At 44.3% G+C, this 23,071-nt stretch overlaps 1 protein-coding gene across 1 annotated transcript in view; it reads right to left on the reverse strand.

The window, feature by feature from the left end:
• The window catches only part of efnb1 (ephrin-B1), a 64,011-nt gene that overhangs the window by 7,151 nt on the left and 33,789 nt on the right, over window positions 1-23,071 (reverse strand). Inside the window, exon 3 of the mRNA XM_074674624.1 lies at window positions 8,043-8,135. Coding sequence (XP_074530725.1) covers window positions 8,043-8,135 — 93 coding nt within the window. The remainder of the gene's footprint in view (window positions 1-8,042; window positions 8,136-23,071) is intronic.

Consider the following 23,071-nt stretch of genomic DNA (forward strand, 5'->3'; position numbering starts at 1 on the left):
ATGGATTCCACAGCCACACTATCAGATGCCTCTCCTCTATCTGGCCTTATCTGCATCTGCCCGAAGGCCTGCTCAAGGGGTGTGTGTGAGAAATAGAGAGAAGAGTGTGTGGGGAGGCAATTTACATTTTAGTCCCTCTTGGCTTGCGTGTGGTCGTGCATGACTGTGATTGTGTGTGTGTGAATGTGTGTGTGTGTGTGATTTAAAAAAAGAACCTGACCGTCTAGCAGACTATTTTCTATTTTCACCACTGTTTGGCTGAGATTCGAGTAAGAAAAGGATATCTGGAACACATGAAGGATAGAGTAGAGAAGAGGCAGAAATGGGAGGAAAACATGGGAAGAGGGGAGACAAAGAGGGTCATGAGTTAGTGTGTGGCATTTGTCTGGAAAGAATAAGCACACTATTAACAAATTGATCTCATCTCCTCCTCCATGTTCTCCATGTCCAGGCCACCGCATTGCTCCGCAATGATTGCAGCAGCAGTAGTGAACTTAGCCGTGAGCTGTTTTGCAGCGTCAATAATTGATGAGAAAAGACAGGAGTGAGAAGTGGCAACATTCATGTGTGGCAGGGGATACAAGAGGACACAGTGATCTGATTCACTGTCGTGCGTATAGCCCCAACAGTGTGTGTCACTGAGCATGTGCAGGGAGCGTTCTAATGTTCTGACCCATTTTTCTGTGTGTACTGCTGACATTTCCCTTAGCTATGCAGACAGCAACTACCTCAGAACTGCCAAACCGCCAGAAGGAGGGAGAAGGCGGAGGGGGAGAGGAAGGGTGGAGGGGAGAGAAGGAGACAATGATGGAGCAAAAGGAGAGGGATAAGAATATGTTGGGAGAGGTAGAAGGAAAGGAAAGGAAAGGAAAGGAAAGCAGGGGGGGCTGGAGGGTGCGTGCTAGGCGGTGAGTCAACATATTTTTAATGAGCATTGTGACATGATGTGTTGGAGAGGAAAGAGAGAGCACAACAACGATGGATGTATAAAATATGGTCTCCTCATATTTCCTCCTTCAATCAATTTCACTTCCTCTCATACTTCATATTTTTTATAAAGACAAACGGCGGAACACGCGGCATTTAAAATACAATAAGATATCGACGTGTCAGAGTGCATCATTTCCCAGAACAGTTGGTTCGCCGTGATTGCGTCTGGGAGTGTCGCCACAAAAATGTAACAGTCGAAGAATGTGCACACATCACGCTCTGGGGTGAGTCACCCAAAATACAATCCATAGAGCAACGTGCTGAGGAGATGGGCAGATGGGGAGATGTTGGGGACTTGGCCACGGGAGGTGTTGGCATTCAGCTGCAGAGGCAGAGGAAGTGTGGGCTAAACACAATAGCAGCTGGGGTCAGAGCAAAGAGGAGCCCAGTAGACTTTTCTTTCCCTGCTTGTTAAAACAACAACTCGTGTAGCTGCAGGAAGATTTACAGGGCTGTAAATCTTAATTGCTTTCAGGTCTGATTCATCTTTTAAAGTTTTTTAATTCACTGAATTGGCTTCTGCACTGCAAAACTTTAATCTCACCAGTGGTTCAGAATATCTCACTCTATTTCAAGTATTATACTGCACAAATTCAAGCCTAAGCAGCTGTTTTTGTCCTATTTAGAGACGAAAATATCTTATCAGACTCCATATAAATCTGACCTGACACATCCAGGTGAAAGTCCTAGTTCAGGATATTACCACTAAAAAGGAAACCTACATTTCTGGAAATGGGTAAAACAAACAAACAAGTAGTGTAAGCAAAACGTACCTGTTCATTTGGAATGAAGACACTGTTATCACTTCAAGGAATGTAACAATGAAAATTCAGCTGTCCCCACTGGAAATGACCCCTAATATTTCTATTTTCTACAACTCAGCTAATACCAAGTTTCTTAGGGTATTTTTTGTACTCTATATAATACTTACATGGTTTTAGTTTTTGCAATGTACAAGCAAAACAGGCCATGATAATTTCTTATAACAAGTTAAATAAAGCTACCAGAGCAGAGAGCTTAGCTTTTAAAGTTCCCTAAAATTCAAGGTCAAATCTTATTTCAGAACACTTAACCACAGAGTAAAAGTCACAGTTGCTGATACTTCATCAACCAGTACCACACTATTATGTAGGCATGGGCACTGAATTAGGTACTTTTATAGGTACCGACCAAATTCTATCATTAGTACCAAGTACCAATTCACGTAAAATCAACGGTACCATGTTTTGGTACCTAAACTCAACCTTGTGACTGTAAGGGAGTGGAAGAGAATGTGACTGCCCATACTAATAATGAACACAGCATTGCAATAACTATTAAGAACTATTTTTTTTAAAACTAAAAAACTTTGAGATTTTATTATGAAACATTTTTTTTACCACAATAACACACACAAGTGTTTAAAATTGGTACCGATGAGTACTGATACCGATTGTCAGGTACAAGGGATCAGTACCATATTATTTCAAATGTGAAAGGTTCCCATCCCTACGGTCTGGGTGTCAGCAATCTTATAAGCCTGATGCCATAACTATTTTATTTCTGTTATTATTAAGCTTGTTTTTTTAATTATCTTTAGACAGTTTGATATTTTAATACAACCCAGAAAATATTATAAAAAAGTTAATTTAGAAGGAAGCAATTTTTATACTATTTAGCTACTAATACACTAAAAAGATAAAAGTTGCTTTGATGAAGAAAAAAAAAATGTAACACTTATTTGAGGGACTTTTATACTTGATTTATAAAAGTATGTAGTTTTCTAAGGAAAATGCTCCAACAACCTCCAGTTCTGACATTTCATGTGAATTACTTGTTTGATAAATTACTTAATGCTGACAGAATAATGGAATTGTAGATCAATAACATGTTTAAGAAGAACTGTTTTTTTCTATAGTAAGTTGTGACTTGCTAAACAAATTGTGTGTTTGCATTTATCTGTTGGGCAACAGAGGAGGAGGATATATCGGGGTCCTTTCCTCCAGCAAAAGAAGCAGCTCTAAACTGTAAAAAACACCTTTTAACACAATTTACACTCCAGCAAAGCTGAAAATATGCCCTGTACACATAGAAATATGCTCTCTAAGTATTTTCCAGCACTCTGTCAAATGTGACAGACAGCAGCATTTATAGATTAATCCATAAAATAATCAGCTTCTGCAGAACAGTCAATAATGAAGAAAATCATTACGATCAGGCCTAAGGTCAACCTCTCTCTGTTTCGTGGGAAAACAATCATTAAGAATCTGGACACAGCTGTTAAATCAAAGTTTCTGTCCATGCTCTAATTCCTCGTGTCCTCTCCTCTTATAGTTACTGGGTTGGATGGACAAATTATGCATCAAAAAATCCACTCACAGAAATAGATTTAAAAGTAGTGGCAGCTGGGCCGACAGCATCTTTTCTAACAAGGTTTATAGGGCACTCTGATTGTGAGTGACAGCTCGCTTCGGACTGCTTTTGGAAATGAGCGCACGGCTCTGGCGAAGTTGAGGAACAGCCGGCAGCCACAGAAACAGTGTCAGGCGGAGAGGAACTTTCCTAGAACTTTCCTCGAGTAAGACATTTCCTTTAAACTCTCGTTAATGTGAGTTCAGGGATTTCTTTCTCACCCGGTTAATAGTTTTGTGTTTAAGCCTGTTTTGCCTGCATGGATGCAGCTGTGTTGTCATTTGGCGCGGGTGTTGCAATCCCGGGCTGTCGGATGCTCAAATTGACCTACATGGAGAGATAATGCAATTCCTGTCTGTTTGTGAGATGGTTGTGGGTATTTTTCACTGTATCTGCTGAATTTGTTCCGACTCAGACCTTGCTAGCATCAGCAGCTTGTTAGCTTCTATTCTCCCACTGAGTGCCAGGATGCACTGCTGTCATCCAGCGAGCCAGCATTCAAATCGCAGCACACAAATATGAACACACACACTCACTCACTGACACATACACACACCCACACACTGAAGATTTCTCAGCTAGTCTCATTTTTATTCTTGACATGTTGATTTCCACTCTTAAGCTAGAATCAGATCATGGTGGTGGGCAGATGTTCCTCTCAGATGGCCGTTAGTGTCTTTTTTTGGTCAAAACAACCACGGCGAGGATGGGGGGAATGTTTACAGAGTAACACATCTGTGTACTGTACTCTGTCAAATGCAGGATATAGATGTCCACATACTGAGTAAAACTCCAACGAAAAGTGAAATGCAGGATGCAAACCAAATGTTGTGTCCAAGAATATCCAAACAAAGCTTGCTTGTTTAGTTTCCAGCAATTTTTAGATGACTTCCCCGGACCACTCACTGACGTACCAAATTCAAACAACTTTCATTCTGTGATGGCTACAGAAAACAATCAGGTTTAGAAACAGCTGAGGATCATCAGAGGCCTCGTTACCATGTGGAAGTGAAGTCATTACTTATTTGGATGTTCTGTCTTGATGATCTCACTATTTGTGCAAACTGTTTATGTGTGAGAGAAGGTTTATTCAGCACTACTGTAGAAGACTAATAGAGGTTTAAATGTGATGGCAAGATACTGAAATATACAGAGGGATAATCATTTTAGAAACTGATTACAGCCAGAGAAAACAAATAGGACAGGCGTGTTTTTAAATGGAAGACTTATGGTTAATTAAACGCTCAATAAATCACTGAGCTTCACAACATTGAAGCAGAAAAGCTGCAAATCCAAAACCCAAAGTTCATAACAATCCTGTTCATCGATTTGCAACATTGTTGAATATGACCTTACAAAAAAACACTTTGTGATATTTGAGTAACATTTAACTCAGAATGACCTTACAAAACCCTAAATGATGGGCACTAAGAGGCTTGAACTGTGAGTTTGAAACTGGGGTGCAGGTTTGGCCTTGTCATCAAAGCCCATTTCCACAAAGTGGCATATTACGACATTTCCACCTACTTATCCTGGGACAGATCCCCAAATAACCGAGGCAAACTCTCCCACTTTTTGGGACCCTTCTGTTGGGGTGCCAGACTTACTGCTACGACCCCTGAAGATGGAGATACAACACTGCAGTCCTTTGATTGGTCGAAAGAATCGTGACTTAACGTGCAACGGCAGTTGCTGTATTTCTCTTTGTAGCACACACAGTCTTCTCTGAAACAAAGCTCGATTGTACTTTGTAACAAAGAGCCACAGGCACAACCACAAAGAACACGAATTGCTGGATGCCTTGCATGGTTGCTCTTGTTTGCTGTGTCACGTTTTTCTTCTTCATTGGATTTATTGGCGGGGTACACTGTGTCGTATTGCTATGGCGTCATGCTATTAGATAACTGATGCAGTTATCAGCATCCAGCTTACACGCCATCTACCAAGAGGGGTGCCGGGTGGCATGGAGATCCGTTGTTTTTTAAAATATAATCAGTGTACAAACAAATGTAACTTGACTCTTCTTTGATAGCACAGCCGCGCTCGTAGTAAATAACAATTCCAAAAGCACTAGACAACACAAGTGTGCAGTGTTACAGGCAAATACGTTTAGCTTGTTCTTGCGCGATGTCCAGACAAGAACGTGAACCCACGTGAGCTTCTACTCTAGCAAGTGCCCTTTCCGCACCCGGCACCGGATGCCAGCGGCAGCCTCTATCTGGAGCTGATGTGGAAGCTTGTGGAAAATCCACATGGAATCTGGACTGCAACTGTTCTGGAGCCAATGTGAATGCAGCGTAAGTCACCCCAAAAACTAAAGTCATCGAGGCCTGGGTTTGACTCCAACCTGTTGCCTCATTCCTACACCACTCTTAACTCTTTATTCCTCATTTACCTCTCTGTCCATTTTACTATCCTCTGTGATTCAAGGCATAAAAAGCCTAAAAAATAAACTTTGAAGCATTACCTAAAAGAATCAAAATGTGAACATTTGCTAAAAGAAAAAATGTTTTTGGGCCATGGATGGCCTAGTGGTCTAGGTCACGCCTCATGAGGTCTGCCCCCGAGTGGGTGACCCAGGTTCCACTCCAGCCCGTGCCCCACTTTCACCCTGTTTCCTGCCCTGTTCCCTGTCCTGTCCTCTCCAGTTAAAGCAAAAAAAAGCCTGAAAATATAACTTTTAAAAAAAATGAAAAAAGTTCCATGAAGATAGCTTTTTCTTTCTTTAACAATTAGCCTAATACCCAAGTTTACAAAAACAGCTTAAACAAATATAAATCTCCATACACCTCATTTACTGACTAACAAACCTTTATTTTCAGACGCAGTGGGTGGTGGTGTGCGAGCTGCCATTACACAGGAGAAGATATAAGAGAAGAACAGTCAGTGCAGCCAAAACAAGCTACAAGGAGAATGTTTATCATCCTTTCAGGGGACAATAACACATTTGTATCTTGCTTTATATCTGTGGTTTGTAGTCTGAGATGAAGAAAAAGTCCTTAAGTTTAACACAAAGCAGCTGTAGCTGTAGCTGTAGCTGGCAGTGGCATTAAGAAGAAGAGTGTCACAATGCTGATTCAACAGATATTTGACAAACGAAGAAATACCGAAAAGTCACCCAAAGCTGCAGCCCTAATGACAAAGTCACTGAATTTACAGCAGCAAAGACCTTGGATTTCACCAGCTAATGGCCAATTTAGAACAGTTATCCTGAGCTGCTGCTATTTGCAGACGCATGTGTCTGCTCTGTACGATTCAGTGTCTGATTAACAACGTCAGTGGCAGAAGTTTTACCGTGGACATATGGAGTTTTTACGATGGTCCAGTGAGTACACTAAATTTGACAGCACAGTGGCTGGATGAGCATTAAAAAGATATCATTGTGAGCACAAGAGTTCTCTGGTTCATAGTAAAAAAAATAAAAAAAACGAATAGAAACTGAAGAGTTGGATCTGTTTTTGTGTTGTGTGATATCAGTGATTAGAATACGTAAGAATAAACTGTTAACTCATGGTGTGTGTCTTAGCTCACTATACCTTAACCTTTCAGTTGTACATAAACTACATTTTAAAAATGACAAACTCTCTACGCAAGAGTTTTAACATGAATATCAGTAGTCTAGTTAGATTCAGACATCAGGGGGAGCTTATTATTAGTTATGGGCTCAAAAATCCATATTGTGTATCCCTGGTGTCAGCATCTTTCTCTCAGTAAGAACTGAAGAGACTCCATTCTTAAAGACTGAAGCTGAAGCTGAAAAAAGAGACACTACTACACCTTTAGTTTGATGTTTGTAGTCAAATATTTGCTGGGACGTGATCCATTTAACACATCTTTGCAAGTGTAGCACAGTGGAGCTCAGCTCTATTTATGAACTGCATAAATATTTTGTGACACACTGTGGGGATTCATTCATGTGGGTAATTATTTATCTTTAAACATCTGTAGCTGTAATACTCAGAGCTATCAGTCATTCATAAAGAGAATTATTATCGTGTTTTATGTCAAGTTTGATGAAAAACTTTGGCAAACTGAGCAATGATTGCTCAATGTACGCAGAGTTTGAGGTTTAAATAAAAAAGTGTCAGCAAACTTACGATGGGTTAACAATGTGCTGCTTTTATTTTAGACTTTTTTAAAATATTATATGAATTATGAATAAATATTGATGATTTAGCTAAAAGATATGACCAAATTTATAATAATATTTAGATTTTTCTCTCTTTTCTTGCACAGTTTGTCACTGCCAAATGTTAAAAACAAAATAAATAATTCACTGGATTCAGTTGTAGCACATTTTATCACTTTTACTCTAACTAGAAAATAAAAATAATGTTTTTTAACAACAAGTGTCTGGACATGAATAAATCCAACCTCAAATTTCAACATATCATCAATACCCTACTACTCAAAGCCAGATTTATCGTCCATACCACCAGGAATGTCATAGCAGAAAAAAAAAAACTAAACATTGTGACTGGCGGCAAATTCATCTCACAACTTCCCCGCCGCAGAGAAGGGGTCCTGTCAGAGGCCGGTGGCGGACAAAGTCACGCTCAGCACACATGGCGATAAATGAGAATGTCACACCAAAGTGAAACATGGCTCGAAGGCAGCAGCCCCCGTATTGTGTTCTACATGTGAGGTGAGCACACATTTACCTTGTCCGACTTTCATGATGACTTTCATGGCTCGGCTCTTACACACGCCTCCCTCCCGGTTCTCCAGGCCCTCGACCGTGCCGTTGGAGGTTGCTGCAGGAGGAGAAGAAAGAGGAGAAAGGGTTGGAAGGGAAGAAGAGGGAGGAAAAAGAGGAGGAGGAGGAGAGAAGATGACACACTGGTTAATGAGCACGTCCATAACGCACCGAGCTAATCAATATTTACGACAAGCACTGATTAGCTGTTCCAGTGATTAGCCGTTCTCACCCTCAATCAAGCGCCAGCTCCTCTCCACGGTATCTCTCATTAACACAGTAAAGTGAAGTCAAATAAATGGAACAACATTAGAACCTACAGAGGGAGGCTGGGCGCTGAGGTGAAGACAGGGAACATGGTCAGACCTGTGTGTGTGTGTGTGTGAGTGTGTGTGAGCGTTTTCTGTCGGAGCATAGTTTAGCTGTGAGACATGCCAGCGAAAGTTCCAGCTGCTGCCAAGTCCTGGAGCAGCTCACTCCCTCTGAGCCACATGTGTCATTACTTGCTGGTGGTGCTGATAGCTAAATGCCTCCTTAATGTTTCTGCGTGCAAGTGGGTGTGTGCGTCCGTTTTCATATTATGTGTACATCTGCCTCCTTCCATTTGTTTCAAAGTGTGTGTTGTGGTGCGGGTTAGCGAGGAGCTCGGGGTCGAGGGTTGTTTATTTAATGTCACACTCACTTCAAACGCTGTGACACAATTGGCTGTCTATTTTAGAGCCCATGATAATGACCTAGGGAGACAGACTGTGACTCTGACCTTAACACTTAGCAGCTACACACAAGACAAGTTGTGAGTGTGTGTGATTGTATGTGTGTGTGTGTGTGTGGGCGTGCTCCTTGCCTGCCATGTGATGGCAGCTCTAATTTTGGAATTCCCCAAATGATCTCCATCTCCGCTTAGTCTGCTGTTTCAACTCACTCCCTTCCTTCGATATGCTTTTGTTTCTCTTCCTGCACTGCCCGTCTCAGTCTCTGTTTTTCTCTCACTTCATTTAGTTTTTTATCAGCGGTATCTGACTCTACCCCTCCCCTTCCCTCCCTCCTAACTCAATGACCATCTCCCTGGGTGATTGCTTCAGATGGCACCCTCATTATGATGAGATAGTCTTAGAGAGGCTGCTTATCTAATGATGACACAAAGGGAGGCAGACTCAGCTACAGGCTGTAGGATTTAGGGGAGGCAGGGCGGGTCCACAAACACTGTCACACTAACTGTCACTAGCATGATGTTTCAATGTTGCTACGTGCATTTTTGAATCAAGCCGTGTTGAAATCCAGCTCTGCAGTGACGGAAAAGCTCATCTAGTTGATTCATGCCCTGTCATTCCTAAGCATTATTAATGTTGACATTTGTTGCCCTGTGGGAATTCAGCTTTGAGCTCCGGCGAAATTGAAGAAAACTAAATGAGTTGCACTAATATTATGTTTCATTATCAGATCATACCCAGGCTCTGAATTTCAGGCAGAACCACAACATTTTGTTAGTGTGGACGGAGCGACGTGATAATTTGTGAGCAGGGTTTGTGATAACATTGTGTTAGGAGCTCTTTGGCCAATTCCCAGAGCTGTAGACTCAACACGACTGAGTGAACCGGACGCTGAAATATATACGAGGAGGCCAGCTGAGCCGAGCAAGCCGGGCAGGAACAAAAAGATTGCACATTTACATGGGACATTAATGTGAATGAACACTCAAGGCTAAGTGAGTCTTATGATTTATGTAAAGTCTATGCAGGCAGGGAGCATGTCTCTTCAAAACGCAACAGTCAAAGACAGTGAGGTGAGCGGGCCGGTTTCCAGTCTTAAAGGCACACACACACACACACACACACACACACACACACGCACCGTCTGGCCGGGCTGAGAGGCCCAGACGCTGCCACAAGTGCTGACCTCATCCTGCCATTTTCCACCCAATTTCTCCTCTTCTTTCAATTTTTTAAATTTCCAGGGCAAGGTTAGACAAAAATGAGCTCTTTGAAGATCGGGCTCAAAGGCGCTTGAATAATCTGACTAAGAGTGAGCGTCATGCTATGAATTTTATATCCACCCAGGGAGGGCGAATCTTCCGAGTGTTAACTTACTTCTGTCATCTAAATTAACTATTCCTTCAGGCGGGCTGAGCGGGCTCCTGCATCACTGATGTGGCATGATGATAAGTGGGCCCTTCCGGGCTCCTGTTTAGGCAGACAACTGAAAATAAGCTGGATTAATAAAGAGATGATTACTTTATGTGTTGTTTGTGTTTGCATCATTTAAATGTCAGATGATTCATGGCCTTCACTGAACTGCTGGGAATGTATAATCCGGTTAACCGTGTCCAGTGTTAACTACATTTCCTTGTTTGAATTAAGTGCTTTTCAAGATTTCTACAATTGGAAATCATCCATGGAAACAAATATTGAACCTGAGCGAGTTAAAAACACGAAGAGAACGCAGAGCCCAGCACACTCCTGCTTTTATCATTGTGAGCGTTGTCGGCTGTCAGTGTATTTACGTCTGTCATGTCAGAGTTCACTCAAAAATAAACGACTGCCAGCCAGGTTTCACAGACGCTCTAACCCCACAAGGCAACAAGGACGCGGTGCCAGCTTGTTTTTTTTAATCTGAAAGCCTCTCACTCACTCTCCCTCCGCGTTCCCTCTTTCCCACTTCATCCCTGCGTTCTGACGTTAATCCAAATCTGGATTTCCAGATATTAAAAGGCCGACGGTCATGGGGTGTTTTGGAAAGAGGAAACTGGGGAATTGGGTCTTCCTGCGTGTCTCGATGGAGATAAAAACACAAGGGGATAAAGCAGCGACAGGACGGAGAACAAAGAAACTCCCACTCTGCTGGTAATGATTTGGTGGAACAAACTGGTTCAGCTCAGGCGGTCCAGGATACCAAAAGAACTGGTCATTGCATGAAGGAATGTTGCTTTTTTGTAATAAAGCGGTCGGCTCCAGAGCTGGCTTTTTGTATGATTTAAGGCCCTCCTTGTGGGTGTGGAGCGCTGGCCACAGAGTGACTAGTGGGAGAACAAAAGATGTACAGCTGCTGAAGTCATAAGAGAAACCAGGTGCCAAATGTTGATGTTGGGAAATATCTACAGTACAAATATCTCAGCCAAGAGCGCCGTGCAGGGGAAATAACTGGCCTGCAAAAAGGCTGCTGTTCCAACACAACACGTATATGAGCGCTGCTAGCATATTAACATGCATGTAGATGCACATGTACGCAAATGCACACAGATTTCACAAGGACATTTGGGGTGGAGTGAAAAGACTGCTCCCATGGGTGACCCGTGGAGAAGAGTGGGAGATGTGTGAGAGATGCAGCGCCGACTGGTCGAGACGACACCGGCTCAGGCTAGAGTGCGATGCGGTGGTCTATATTTATTCTCAGGTCTGCTAAATGAGGTCACTCAGGTGGTCCTGCTGAATACATTCCCCATCTCCATCATGAATCATCTGCTGCTTATTATTCCTGTCCAGCCCAGGGGGGCTCGCTTTTATACAGCATGATGGGCTGTGTGTGCGTGCACGTGCTCCCCTGTCTATTCCAGCTCTCGTGCACGACATCTGCCCAAAGCGCCGAACAAGAGGATGGATACAGCCCATGTGACAGACAGAGAGCAGGTTGTTTAATGAGAAAGTGGATGAGAGGTGACATTCATTGGCTACCTTTCACACACCGCCCCCCTATTCTCAACAGCATTCAGACTTCCACTTAGATGAGCCGAGCAGGGTAGTCACAGTAACCACAGGCAACAATGTCCTCATATTCACACAAAAAACCTAAAAAAAAAAATAAAAAGCTAAATACATAAACAGACACGCGCACCATCTGATCACTCACACTTAGCATCAAGGAAGACTAGCAGCACACAGAGCTGTTTCATCCATTCCAGGCGAAGCAGGGAGCTAAACACAGACGTGTCAGGTGTGTCTGTCTGTATCAAACAGAGCGGCACAACTGAATTGGCTATTTCTCATACCTGCAATATTCCTATCTCCATTTTTGTTTACATCTGCGAACCAGACTCGGAGTGGGGGAGAAGGAAAAGAGAGCCTATTTGCACAAAATATTTCACTCCTGAATGAGCACAGAGAGGGTTAGATTAGGTTTATGGGCCTGATTCCAGAGATAACCCTCCCCAGCAGATCTGGCATGCATGCAAGCACGCACGTGCACACACACACACACACACACACACTCTTGCACAAACACATACAGAGTGGAATTGGCAGACTGGAATAATACTGGGGGATCTAGATGTTTGCACTTTGAACCTTTTCTAATCCAGAGTATTAGGACATGGCTAAAGCCTGATTATGGCAGAATGAAATGGATCTAAATAGATGTCCCAGCCCATCAGCCTTCCATTTCTTTGTCCTCGAAATAGAAATGGAAATCAGTAATCAACCTCCAACCCCTCACTGCCATCTCTCCCACATCGCCTCCTGCACAGGTTTGGCTTCAGCAAAAGAAAATTCATTCAGACTTTCATATCATCTCAGATGAATTAGGCGTGCTCAGCTCGGCCAATGTTTTCTTCTCTTGTTTCTTTATGATAATAAAAACTGGCAGACAATATAAAGTAGTCATATTTGTGACACTAGAGCTGCATTTTCAAACCCAATATTGAATTTACATCAGTATGAATGTAGTTTTGAGTAATGTGCATGGACACAGCTGATTTTCTCATCTTCATGTTTAACAACGCTGCTCTTTTTCATTTCGTTTTGTTTTTTTTGCAGAGCATCACATCACCTTGTAGAAGCTCTGGTATCACTGCGTGCTGCACGTTCCCAGGAGCCCCTCTGTGCGTGTAGGCCGAGCAGGTAGCAGCATTAGTGTCAGGGTTTAACGTGGTTAGAGGCCCACTGCACACAACTGTTGCTCAGCTCACTGCTTCAGTGTACAGCCAGAGGGGGAGCTCCTCTCCTGCGCCCTGATTACACCGTCCCCCTTCTCTCACACACATACACACACACACACACACACACACACACTTACAGACAGACATGCAAACGATTCAGGCACCACTGCACACACACACACACACACAAATACAACCTCACTTAAAAAGGTAGCTGGAAACGTACACATTAAGTATCCGGCAACACACTCTGAAGCGCATACTGTGATGTGCGTGCAAACACACCAACACATATTCACACACACACACACACACACTGGCTGCCTGTGTAGCCAGAAGATCAGGCAGGACTTAAGAGCTCCTCCGGCACCAAAATTACAGGGTACCTCTAAATCCTTCCAGCAGAGAGCACTATGGGATAGAGCAGGGTGGGGGAGGAGGAGGAGGAGGAGGGGTTGGTGGTGGTGCTATGGATGGGTGAGGGAGGGAGGTGAAGCGCAGAGGTGTGTGTGTAGGGGTGAGGTGTTTAAAGAGGGGTTGGAAAGGAGTGCAGGGTGAGGGGGGGAGCAGGGGAGGAAGCAGGAGATTCCTTTTTTTGAAGACGGGAGAGTGTGTGAGCATGGGAGGAGTGAGACTTGATCTGTCTGAAGTGTAGCTGCATGCAAGTGTGTGTATGTGTGTGTGGCACTGGATGGGGTGACTGTGCGTGCGTGCATATGTCGGCGAGGGAATATGGAAGGAGGTGATGAAGTGAGGAGTTGAGAGAAGGAGGAGGAACGCTCAGTTTGGAGAGAAGAAGAAGTGGGAGGTGATCTCTCTCTGTGAAGCAGAGGAAGCATATGTGTGTGTGTGTGTGTGTGTGTGTGTGTTCGTGCGTGTGTGTTTGTGTGCCAGCTTGCTTCTGCCTCACTAACACTCACTTTTTCTCTTGCATGCTCCCTTGAGTGTCTCGGTGTGTGCGTGTGTGTTTGGCCTCTTTGCAAATGAGCATCCCCTCCTGGAGTCATGTGTGTGTGTGTGTGTGTGTGTGTGTGTGTGTGTGTGTGTGTGTGTGTGTGTGTGTGTGTGTGTGTGTGTGTGTGTGTGTGTGTGTTGGTGCATTTATGTGTATTTATGTGTGTGTGTGTGCATGCTGGGACAGAAATGTGCATGGGCATAAATTTGTACTCTTGCATAAAACTGTTTAAGCGGATAGTTACGTGAGTTTTTCTTCGTCATTTTAGTGTTTAGTGTGTAGATGTGTGTGTGTGGTCTGTGCGCGTCAGTTACAGATTACGAAGCCAAAGGTTGGGCATTATGGACTTTTGTGTCCAGCACCACTGGGCTTGTGCTTCAGACTACTTATGACAGCTTTTAACCTCTGCAGAGGACCTGTCAGCGCCTCCCAAAGTGTCTGTGTGTGTGTGTTTCTGAGTGTGTCTCTACAACCCCTCACAGGCTCCAGAGACACAGAGAGCTTCTGCATCATTTAGCCATGGGTGTCTTTGTGTCACCTCTCCGGTGAATCCAGCAGAGCAGAGCTTTTACACTTCTGCACTTTCCACTCTCCATTTCCCAACTCAGCATGCCTCAGGACCTCCTGCTCCTCTTCACAGCACGAAACTTCCCATTGCATCCCCGCACACGTGTACACACACACTAAACATTTACTGTCCTGTGTGCCAGGCAGGCTCAAGGAAGCACACAAGACAGACCCGAATTTCCCTTTCATACACCCACGCCAACACACAAACATCCCCAAGTACACACCGGGTGCAGGCCGTCTGTCGGATCAGGAGGAGATAAAGGACGCAGAATAACAGGCGGACCTTGGGGAGCGGAGCAAGTCATCTGTCTCAAACACGAACAGACTGAGCACACTCCAACATGACAGATGCAGACAGACTCATCTAAGAGCACATTGCATCCTCAACCTTTCTCCTGCACTCCTGCCTCCCCTTGCCATCCCCGTCCTTACACACATACACACACACAAAATGATGAAGGGTGCCTGCTCAAAATGTGTGAGCACGCTTCCTAAGCCAAAACCCCACATAATCTGACAGGTGTGCACCGAGGGAGTTCAGATCATAAAATTTTGTACCCGGTCGATTGGCACAATAAAACACAGTAACCTGAGGGAGGAGGACTCAGAGCTTATAATACCATAAGCTGTTGCATATATAGTATTAAGGTTATAAGAGTCGGCGACAGCAGCCCAGGCATCCAATGATAATTTCATAACCACCCTGTCTGTTAAATTCAAGCCTACCTCCGCTCTCACGCTCTCTAATATGGAGCATTTTTAGATATTAGCTCGTTCAACTTTACCAGCTATTTCAGCGATAATGTATTCTGTTGTGAGGAGAAGTTGCCAGTAGCCCACACAACCCTCCCTAATGACAGAGTAGCTAATTGGATGTAATGGCTCTTTTCACCGATATCATCGAGCTGCAGCCGCAGAAAACCTCAGCAGTTTTACACAAATCATGTGCAGAGTGAAAACAGGAGAAAACAGCCCGGAGAAACGGCCTGCAGTTCCTCTTTTTGCTTCATTTGACCAGCAGTTGTATACAAGTAAAAAGCTCTTACTTCACGTAACCATAAAAGGAAAAATTCCAGTTTGGGTTCTTATTTTCTTTGTTTAAAGTGAGCCTGGCTCCTTATCCATTAGATGATTATTTAAAGAAAAAACTGGCACAGCCCTGGTGGGCACACACACACATTAACACTTAAACACACACGACGAGCAGGTGAACAAACACACTCTGAGAGCTGCACACATAAACAACACAAACAGCATAAAAACCCCCAGCACACACACACACACACACACACACACACACGCATCTAAAATCCGCTCGCAGACAGTGCATCATTTGACTAATAGCAGCTGAAATGTTGCGTGTTCAGAGAAATAAGCAGAAGGCAGCGGGGAAAATAGGTCAGAGAGAAAAGACCAGCGTTTCACCTTCCTATTGGTTCGAGCTAAAGGTTAGAAGACATGCAACACATACTGAGGCAAACACACACACACTCAAGCACACACGCACACACACAAACTCCAAAAGCTAAAGGTTAATATTGTTCATGTGGGAGTTGCTGAGTTACTGTTTATCTCATGCTCAACCAGTGTGTGTGTGTGCATGTGCATGCGTGTGTGTGCTTAAGGCTTGTTTGTGTGCTTGTGTGTGTAGCTATCAATGAGTACACAGAGTTTCATCCCTGCTTAAGACAGAGGGGGGTTCCACTTTAGTGTTTCATTAATCCCATCACAGACCCAGTGTTTCCCTTATCACAGGTATAAGCTGGCGAGATGCCCACTCCTCTCAACCAAATGCCCACTAATCCTCATCAACAATCAGTCCACATGACTTCCTCCACTCCTGTAGTCTCCGTCTATCTCAGCCTCATCTTGAACAGCAGCATTGCCCGTTTTTTTACACCTCCATCACCTGCTATTCTTCAGTTAGCTGACTGATCACTTCATGCTGCCACTTCAGATGAAAAGCTGCACACCTCAGCCGTATCCTTTGGCCTCGCCGTAAGGTTAAGAGCATTCTGGGAAGTTATGCACAAAGAAGTAGAGCACGGTATTCAGTTTTCATTCTCCATTAACCATCATGGAGGGTTGGGGAAGTTGCCAAGAGAAACGGTGGACAAAAGAGACAACCGTCTGTTGACATTATAAAGGTTAAGTGCCCCGCAAGAGGAGGCTGCATAAGAATGTTGATAGATTTTAAAATACAAAGAAATGATGAGCTCATTCAATGTGTGGGATGGATTGCATTCACAAAAAGAAGTGGTGAGAACACTCTGCATGAATCAGGGCTTCTCACCACAAAGACATTGATCTTCCTATCTGTTCGTTTGTTCAGAGTTTACATTCAGGATCTGGTTTCTGAGAGAAAAAGTTTGCCTCTGAAACAAATAATCTCTTAAATACGTGAAGTTTTACCACAGAGCAACTGTTCCTGGCACCCGTTTTATGATATTCAAACTGGATGTTTTCAAGACAGACAGACAGGGCTTTGTTGGTCTTCCAGAGGCCTTTGTTTTAATCCCAGCCTAATGCAAATCCCACAAGTTATGTTCCCTAACAATGCAGCGACATCCACACCAGTGGGTGGTACTGGTATCGTCAGGTTACACATGTGTAATCAGCTGACAAATGCACACAGAAGGTCTCATGATGAGCTTGTTTCTCAGCAGGGGGCTCATTGAAGTTTTCGTTTTGCTTCATTTGCGCTGATAATCACATGAGGTGAACCACGGTTCACCCGCTAAATCCCACCAGATGATAAAACTGATCCTCTGTGTCTTTTTACTCCGGCCTTTGTGCTCGTCTGCGAGGGAACTCTGGACTCTGGAGAGGAGTCGCCTGCCTGGAGCTGAAGGTCCATGAGCCACAAATCAGGCTGCGCCGCCTGATAAAAGAAGCGCTGGGATGGATCGGAATGTGGTGGGAGATAGTGGTGGCATGTCAAAGGCCAGGAGGCACCAAAAATCTACACTGACGAAAAAGCTAATCTTGTAGCAACTCCCCGAACACACACTCAATCAGACACACACACACTCACACACACACACACCCTGGGGGGGACCAGGACTGAAACCCTGGAACAAGTTAACCAACATGAACAGCGCTGGACTAGATTTCCTCTGAGAACTGCTCTGCCTGTGCTGCTGCCTTTAAAAATGTGAGCTTGCAGAAGCCCAGTGTGACTCTATGCTCATTTATGTAAATGTGTTTTGATGCCTAAGTGTGTGCCAATGTGTGTGATTTCATTTGTGTACTGTGTGTGGAGCTTATACACTGTGTCCATTCATTCTCAGTGGAGAGAGTCACATCATACTCATTGACCTTTTCAATCGGGCCTCCAGAAGAGGGTTATGACAGCCGAGCCAGCCTTGTGTTCCTCCACACCACAGATGGGAAACAAATAAACAAACAATAACTCTTACTGCAGGCTTAGTGCGTAAAATTGCAAAATAAATAGGCGATGCAAAATAACCTGATGAGGTATTCTGAGAAGGGGAATGGTGCAGCGATGCAACGTGCAGGGAAAGACAAGCTGAGTGTAATAGCTTAGGTGAAAAAACGCCATCATGGTTAATGAGGCTGGCAGGGCAATGAACAGGTCAGAGAGACACAAAAAGGGAGAGATTTAGTGCTGTAACTCACTTTTTTCTCCATGTAGATGATTTCTTTTAGATTCATGGGTTTTCAAGCCAATAACATGCCAGACAACAGTGAAAAATGGCGACTAAAGTCACAAGGTCATGATTCAAAGCCAGAATTTGTCCAACCAGCAGTCCAAAACAAAAGCTGCTCGATTTACAATAATGAAAACAGAAAAGGGCAGAGTGTCCTCACAGCTGAGAGGATGGAGTGAGTGGATGTTTTTGGAGAGTTTCTGTGCTTGATGAACGACTGAAAAGGGATAACAGACAAATCATTTCAGAGCAGCAGAGATTACGGCGCTGCAGAGACGCAGCAAAGACAGCAAGATGGACAGAAAGAGGGAGAGATGTCAGACAGACAGTGTACTTGTTATTAAAGAGAGAGTCGATGTCAGCCCATCTGTTGTCCGCAAAAGCAAAATCTGCAAGCGGAGGAACAAAGGCAGAGATGGAGAGCATGAGATGGAGAGAAAGAGGACAGTGCACATGTGTGTGGGCGTGCGTGTGTCCCTGTGACTGTGTATGTGAGAGCCGCGTGCCTACAAACCCTGGGGGAATCTCCTGTACCTGCTAACATGGAGGCGAGTGAACAGAGCTGACTGCAGCCAACGTGGGACCCGAGCCGGGGCAGTCTGAACTCACACAGACCCACACACAAACACGGAAATACACAAAGTGGCAGAGGGGAAGACAGATTTATATTAGAAAGAGGCTCGGATGTAGCTGATGTGTAAAAAGTGCCAGAGCTCAGAGCGCCGCTCCAAACCAGAGCGCGGCTCCTCCAGCTCTGAGGCCACGCAGGCTGCAACACAAGAAGCAGCAAGAAGAAACACGCTGCTTTTCCCTTTCCTCTGTTATTCGCCAAAACCCCAATCAGAGAGCACAGCCGACCACAGAGAAAATGCTGCTGATTACATCCTAATACACACAAAGCCTGTAGCTGACGCACATATACAAACGCACACGCACACACACGCACTGATTACATCCTCTCTGCTGCTCCTCTCTCCTCATCCCTGGTATCGGTTACACGGTAAAGCCACGTCGATCGAGGATCAGTGTTTTTTGGCGCAGGGCAGTGAAGGAGTTTGGGAGCTTAACCTCTGAGTCTGAGTGTGGAGGCCCCGCACATCCCCCCCCTGTGCCCCCAGCACAAATAAACAGCTACAACAGAAAAATGTCTGCAGACTCGAAACAATTTCCTGAAGGATCTGTCACTGTGCAGGAGGGATGGGGAGAGGAGGAAGAGAAGGGATCTAAGGAGGGGAGAAAATAGGTGGAATGGCGAGGCGAAGAGGCAAAGAGGCGAAGGGGGGAGAAAGATTGAGTTGCAGGAGAAAAAAAAGAGAAAGAGAAACCGAGAAGGAGAAATTGGACCTGTGTGTTTGGGAGGTAAAAATTGTTCCCTCGCTGTCTATGCAATCATCAACTCGCTGTGGCGGCCTGAATCCAAACACATCACGCTTTTATTTGAAGACATGGTGCTTTTTTCCAGCATCCATCAATCCATCCATCATGGCATGCTTGCACAAACAGTGACAGCACACGCATTGACACCCATGGGACCGCTGACTGGAAATATCTAATGCTCAGCTAGGATACAGTGAATTGGATGTGCATGTGCAACAAATGCACAATGGATTCAGCTGCTTCTATTACACACGCAAAGGAGGTGCAGGAGGAGGATGCACGTGTGTGTGTGTGTGCATTGTGTGAGCACTTATTTGCATGCTAGTGAGCCCTTAAGAGAGTATATATATTTGAATTTGCTTATGTGGCTTTGTGCTTATTTGTGCTTGTGTGTTTGTGCGCACACGCCTCCTGTGTGTTTGTCTGCTCCTGTTGCTGTTTGTGTGCTTGTGGTCGTGCTGGAATGGAACACGGACATTTTGCCACCGAGCTGAATTCACAGAAACGGGCTTGGTCCCGGCCTGCAGAGCAGTATTTAGACTGTGTATTTATGCGTTGGACAACCACAGCAATCTCTATCACCGCCTCGTGATTCATGTTTGTTTGCTTTACTCGGCGCTGATTCGTTTCCATCAAGAAGCTCCTCTCGTCTCTACCGCTCTCCCAACACGTTTTCCGCAGAAATGTTTCACGCCATCCCCCGGTCAGAGTTTCATCAGCCACCCCTCATCGTAGCTGACCAAGCATTCAGTGGTTTCCATAGCAAGGATGCGACATTAAAACTAACAACCTCTATAATTACACATCCATATTTCTCCGATGAGTTTGTGTAAACAAGCCCAGGCTCCAGCTCGGGGAGGCGGACTTCTTGGCAGGCCCGGGCTGAGGGTGCCACTGAATGGCTGTCGGAAAACAAAGCCATTTCAGAGTGTGCCTTGGAAAAGAGAAACCACTGTTCTGAAGATGGTGGAGAGGGAGAGCAAGCTCCTTCTGAGAGACAGAGAGCTGTGATTTGAGCTTAGCTTTTGGCTAGAGAAGAAAGACACTGAGAATATGTGTTGTTGGCAAAGCAAAGGGGCAAACAACCTCAGACATCTCAGATGGAAAAGGAAATGTGCTTTTCCAGAGTGTTTTAGATTATGGGTTGTCTTTGTTTTATCTTGCACTTACGCCTTCCTACACAGAATTGCAGCATTGTCTGCTTTAATTTGCCTTATGGACAACGATGGTCCTCTCCTTGTGTCCTACATTTACTTTCCCTAATCACCATGGACTCCACTCCAGACTGCATCCCTCCAGGAGTCTAAAGATGTCTCCTCTCCTCTTGCCTGGAGCTATTAAAGGGTTGCAAAACCGCAGAGATGGTGTCTGCGTTTTGGATCGGATTAAAAAAAAAAAAAAAAAAGACAGAGCAGCTACTTTCAAGAACGAAAAGTCGCTCATAGAAGGAAGAGTCAATTGAGTTTGTGTCGGTTCAGAGAGGAAGAAAATACAACTAACAGTGGCGTTGTTTCGCAGAGTAAGCTCTGTGGTCTCTCCGTGGTCTGTGTGCTGAAAGGAGATCTAAGATATCAGTTAACAAAAATGAGTTGAGCAAAGACTTCCCGCTGCACCTTCACACACACACACACACACTCAGACACACTCAGACACAACTTAGCCGAATAATGGAAGAAGAAAGGGTTGGTTGAAGGAGTTGGAGCGAGGGATAACATAGCAAGCGGGCTCACATGCAGGATAAAATATTCTAATAAGATAAGCATGGAGCAGAGCCGCGGAGGGATGAGTGTCTGCATTTGAAGATGCACGGAGCGGACTAATTGAGATGAATACATGAATATATCAGCTTCATCTAGAAGCTACGTGTTCGGCCCGTAACCAATGGATACCATTCACTTGTATAGCCACGTGAGCAGCCCTCCCTCTAAAAGAAAGTCCTTATCCCCACCACCACCCCCACCCAAACACCCCCCCCCCCCCTCCACTCTAAACAAACTCCTCTGTAATAAACGAAAGGCAATAACCAGCGACAATAACGCTGTGCCTGCTAACCCTCTCTGAATGAAATATCCAAAGGAGAAGTAGCGGAGGCAGCCTGGATAGATTTGCAAAGCAAGCAGAAAGTCATATATTACACTGGCACTCTAATAAACACTGGGGCTGTATTCCCTCACAGGGGGGGTTAAATCTCCTTATCCCAGGCCATGCTGCTCCACCGGTGCTAACCTGACCTGTTAGCAGGGATGACTTTGAAAATGGAATCCTTTAAGGCTTACTGCTTAAAACTCTAATCTGCAACATCAATGACAGCCAGCCCGCCGTGATTTTCTACATGAATCAAATGTAAAAGCATCCCGATGTGTCACTTTACCCACTGGAAACCTTATCATGTAGAGGAACGGAACAACGGGTTTTAAACAAAAGCACGTTTAACGTCTGAACGACACATTTCCAACAAAGGATCTCCCAAAAAAACAAGAATTAAAACTGGCAGATTTTTCCAACCCAGTTCCAGAGTTTATGCATTTCTCCTGTTTCAAGACATATTTTCCAACAAAAACAAAGCTCTGGTTGTGTTTTTCAACTGATTCGGAGAGTCCGCGCTGGGCTAAATATGCACAAAACAAAACATTTGTCCTTTGTTCTTCTCTGCTAACATGCATTCGAAGGAGTCCACAAATCTCTGCAGCGTCTCTTGCTTGTAATTAAATATTTCAGAGTGAATTTACTGAGGGAGGTTACCAGATGTTAACAGTTATCGTTCCTCAACAAAAAAAAAATCATTTAATTGCGAGTTAGAAATGTGTGAGTTATTTGGCTCCCTCTGATCTGACAATCAAAATGCCTTTGTCTTTTTTCAAACACGCGGCGCTGACAAATGCAACCGCCTCTTTCCCAAATAGCTGTGATTTGATTATGGTAATTTTATGTTAACTCAAGAAGATGACATTTAACACTTTTTTCTAGTCAGATTGCTGTTATTACACTCCACTGCATGATGTGCACCTGCAACTGTTTATATTCCATTTTTAAGCTTTCTTTGTGTGTGTTTAATGTTCCTTGCTTGAATTAATAATATGAGTACCTATGTGGGAGTGCTTGTGCACATATGTCGGAGTGTTTACATCCTCTCAAATGTAGGGCAGGCAGGGATCTTGTGATCTGATGCAGCCGGGCCAGGGATTTCAACCCTGACCCTTAACTCTCCCAAGGGCAAACAAAAGGAGAAGTAAAGTAGAGAAAGACAGTATATGATGCATACCGGCCAATAGAGGCGGATTCCTTCAGGGGGGGGTGCATGATGTGTAGGTTGGTAAGCAAATCACACAGAGAGGAGAGCCCACGCAAAGGGAGAATGTTAGAGATATGCAGCATGCCTCCTAACCCTAATCCTGTCAGGTGAGAGCCTGCAGGAAGATCATCCCACAGACGCACATGCTGTTTGTCAGATATGCGCTTTGTTTCTTAAACACCGGTTAACAAGTCAGGAAATAATAAGAACTTTTCCATTACCAATTTATCCTGTAACAACACTCAGCTGCTGAGTGTTTTCA

The sequence above is a fragment of the Halichoeres trimaculatus genome, unplaced genomic scaffold (genome assembly GCF_033239565.1).
Source record: "Halichoeres trimaculatus isolate MK-OKI-2021-1 unplaced genomic scaffold, fHalTri1.1 fHalTri1_scaffold_7, whole genome shotgun sequence".
NCBI classification, from domain to species: Eukaryota; Metazoa; Chordata; class Actinopteri; order Labriformes; family Labridae; genus Halichoeres; species Halichoeres trimaculatus.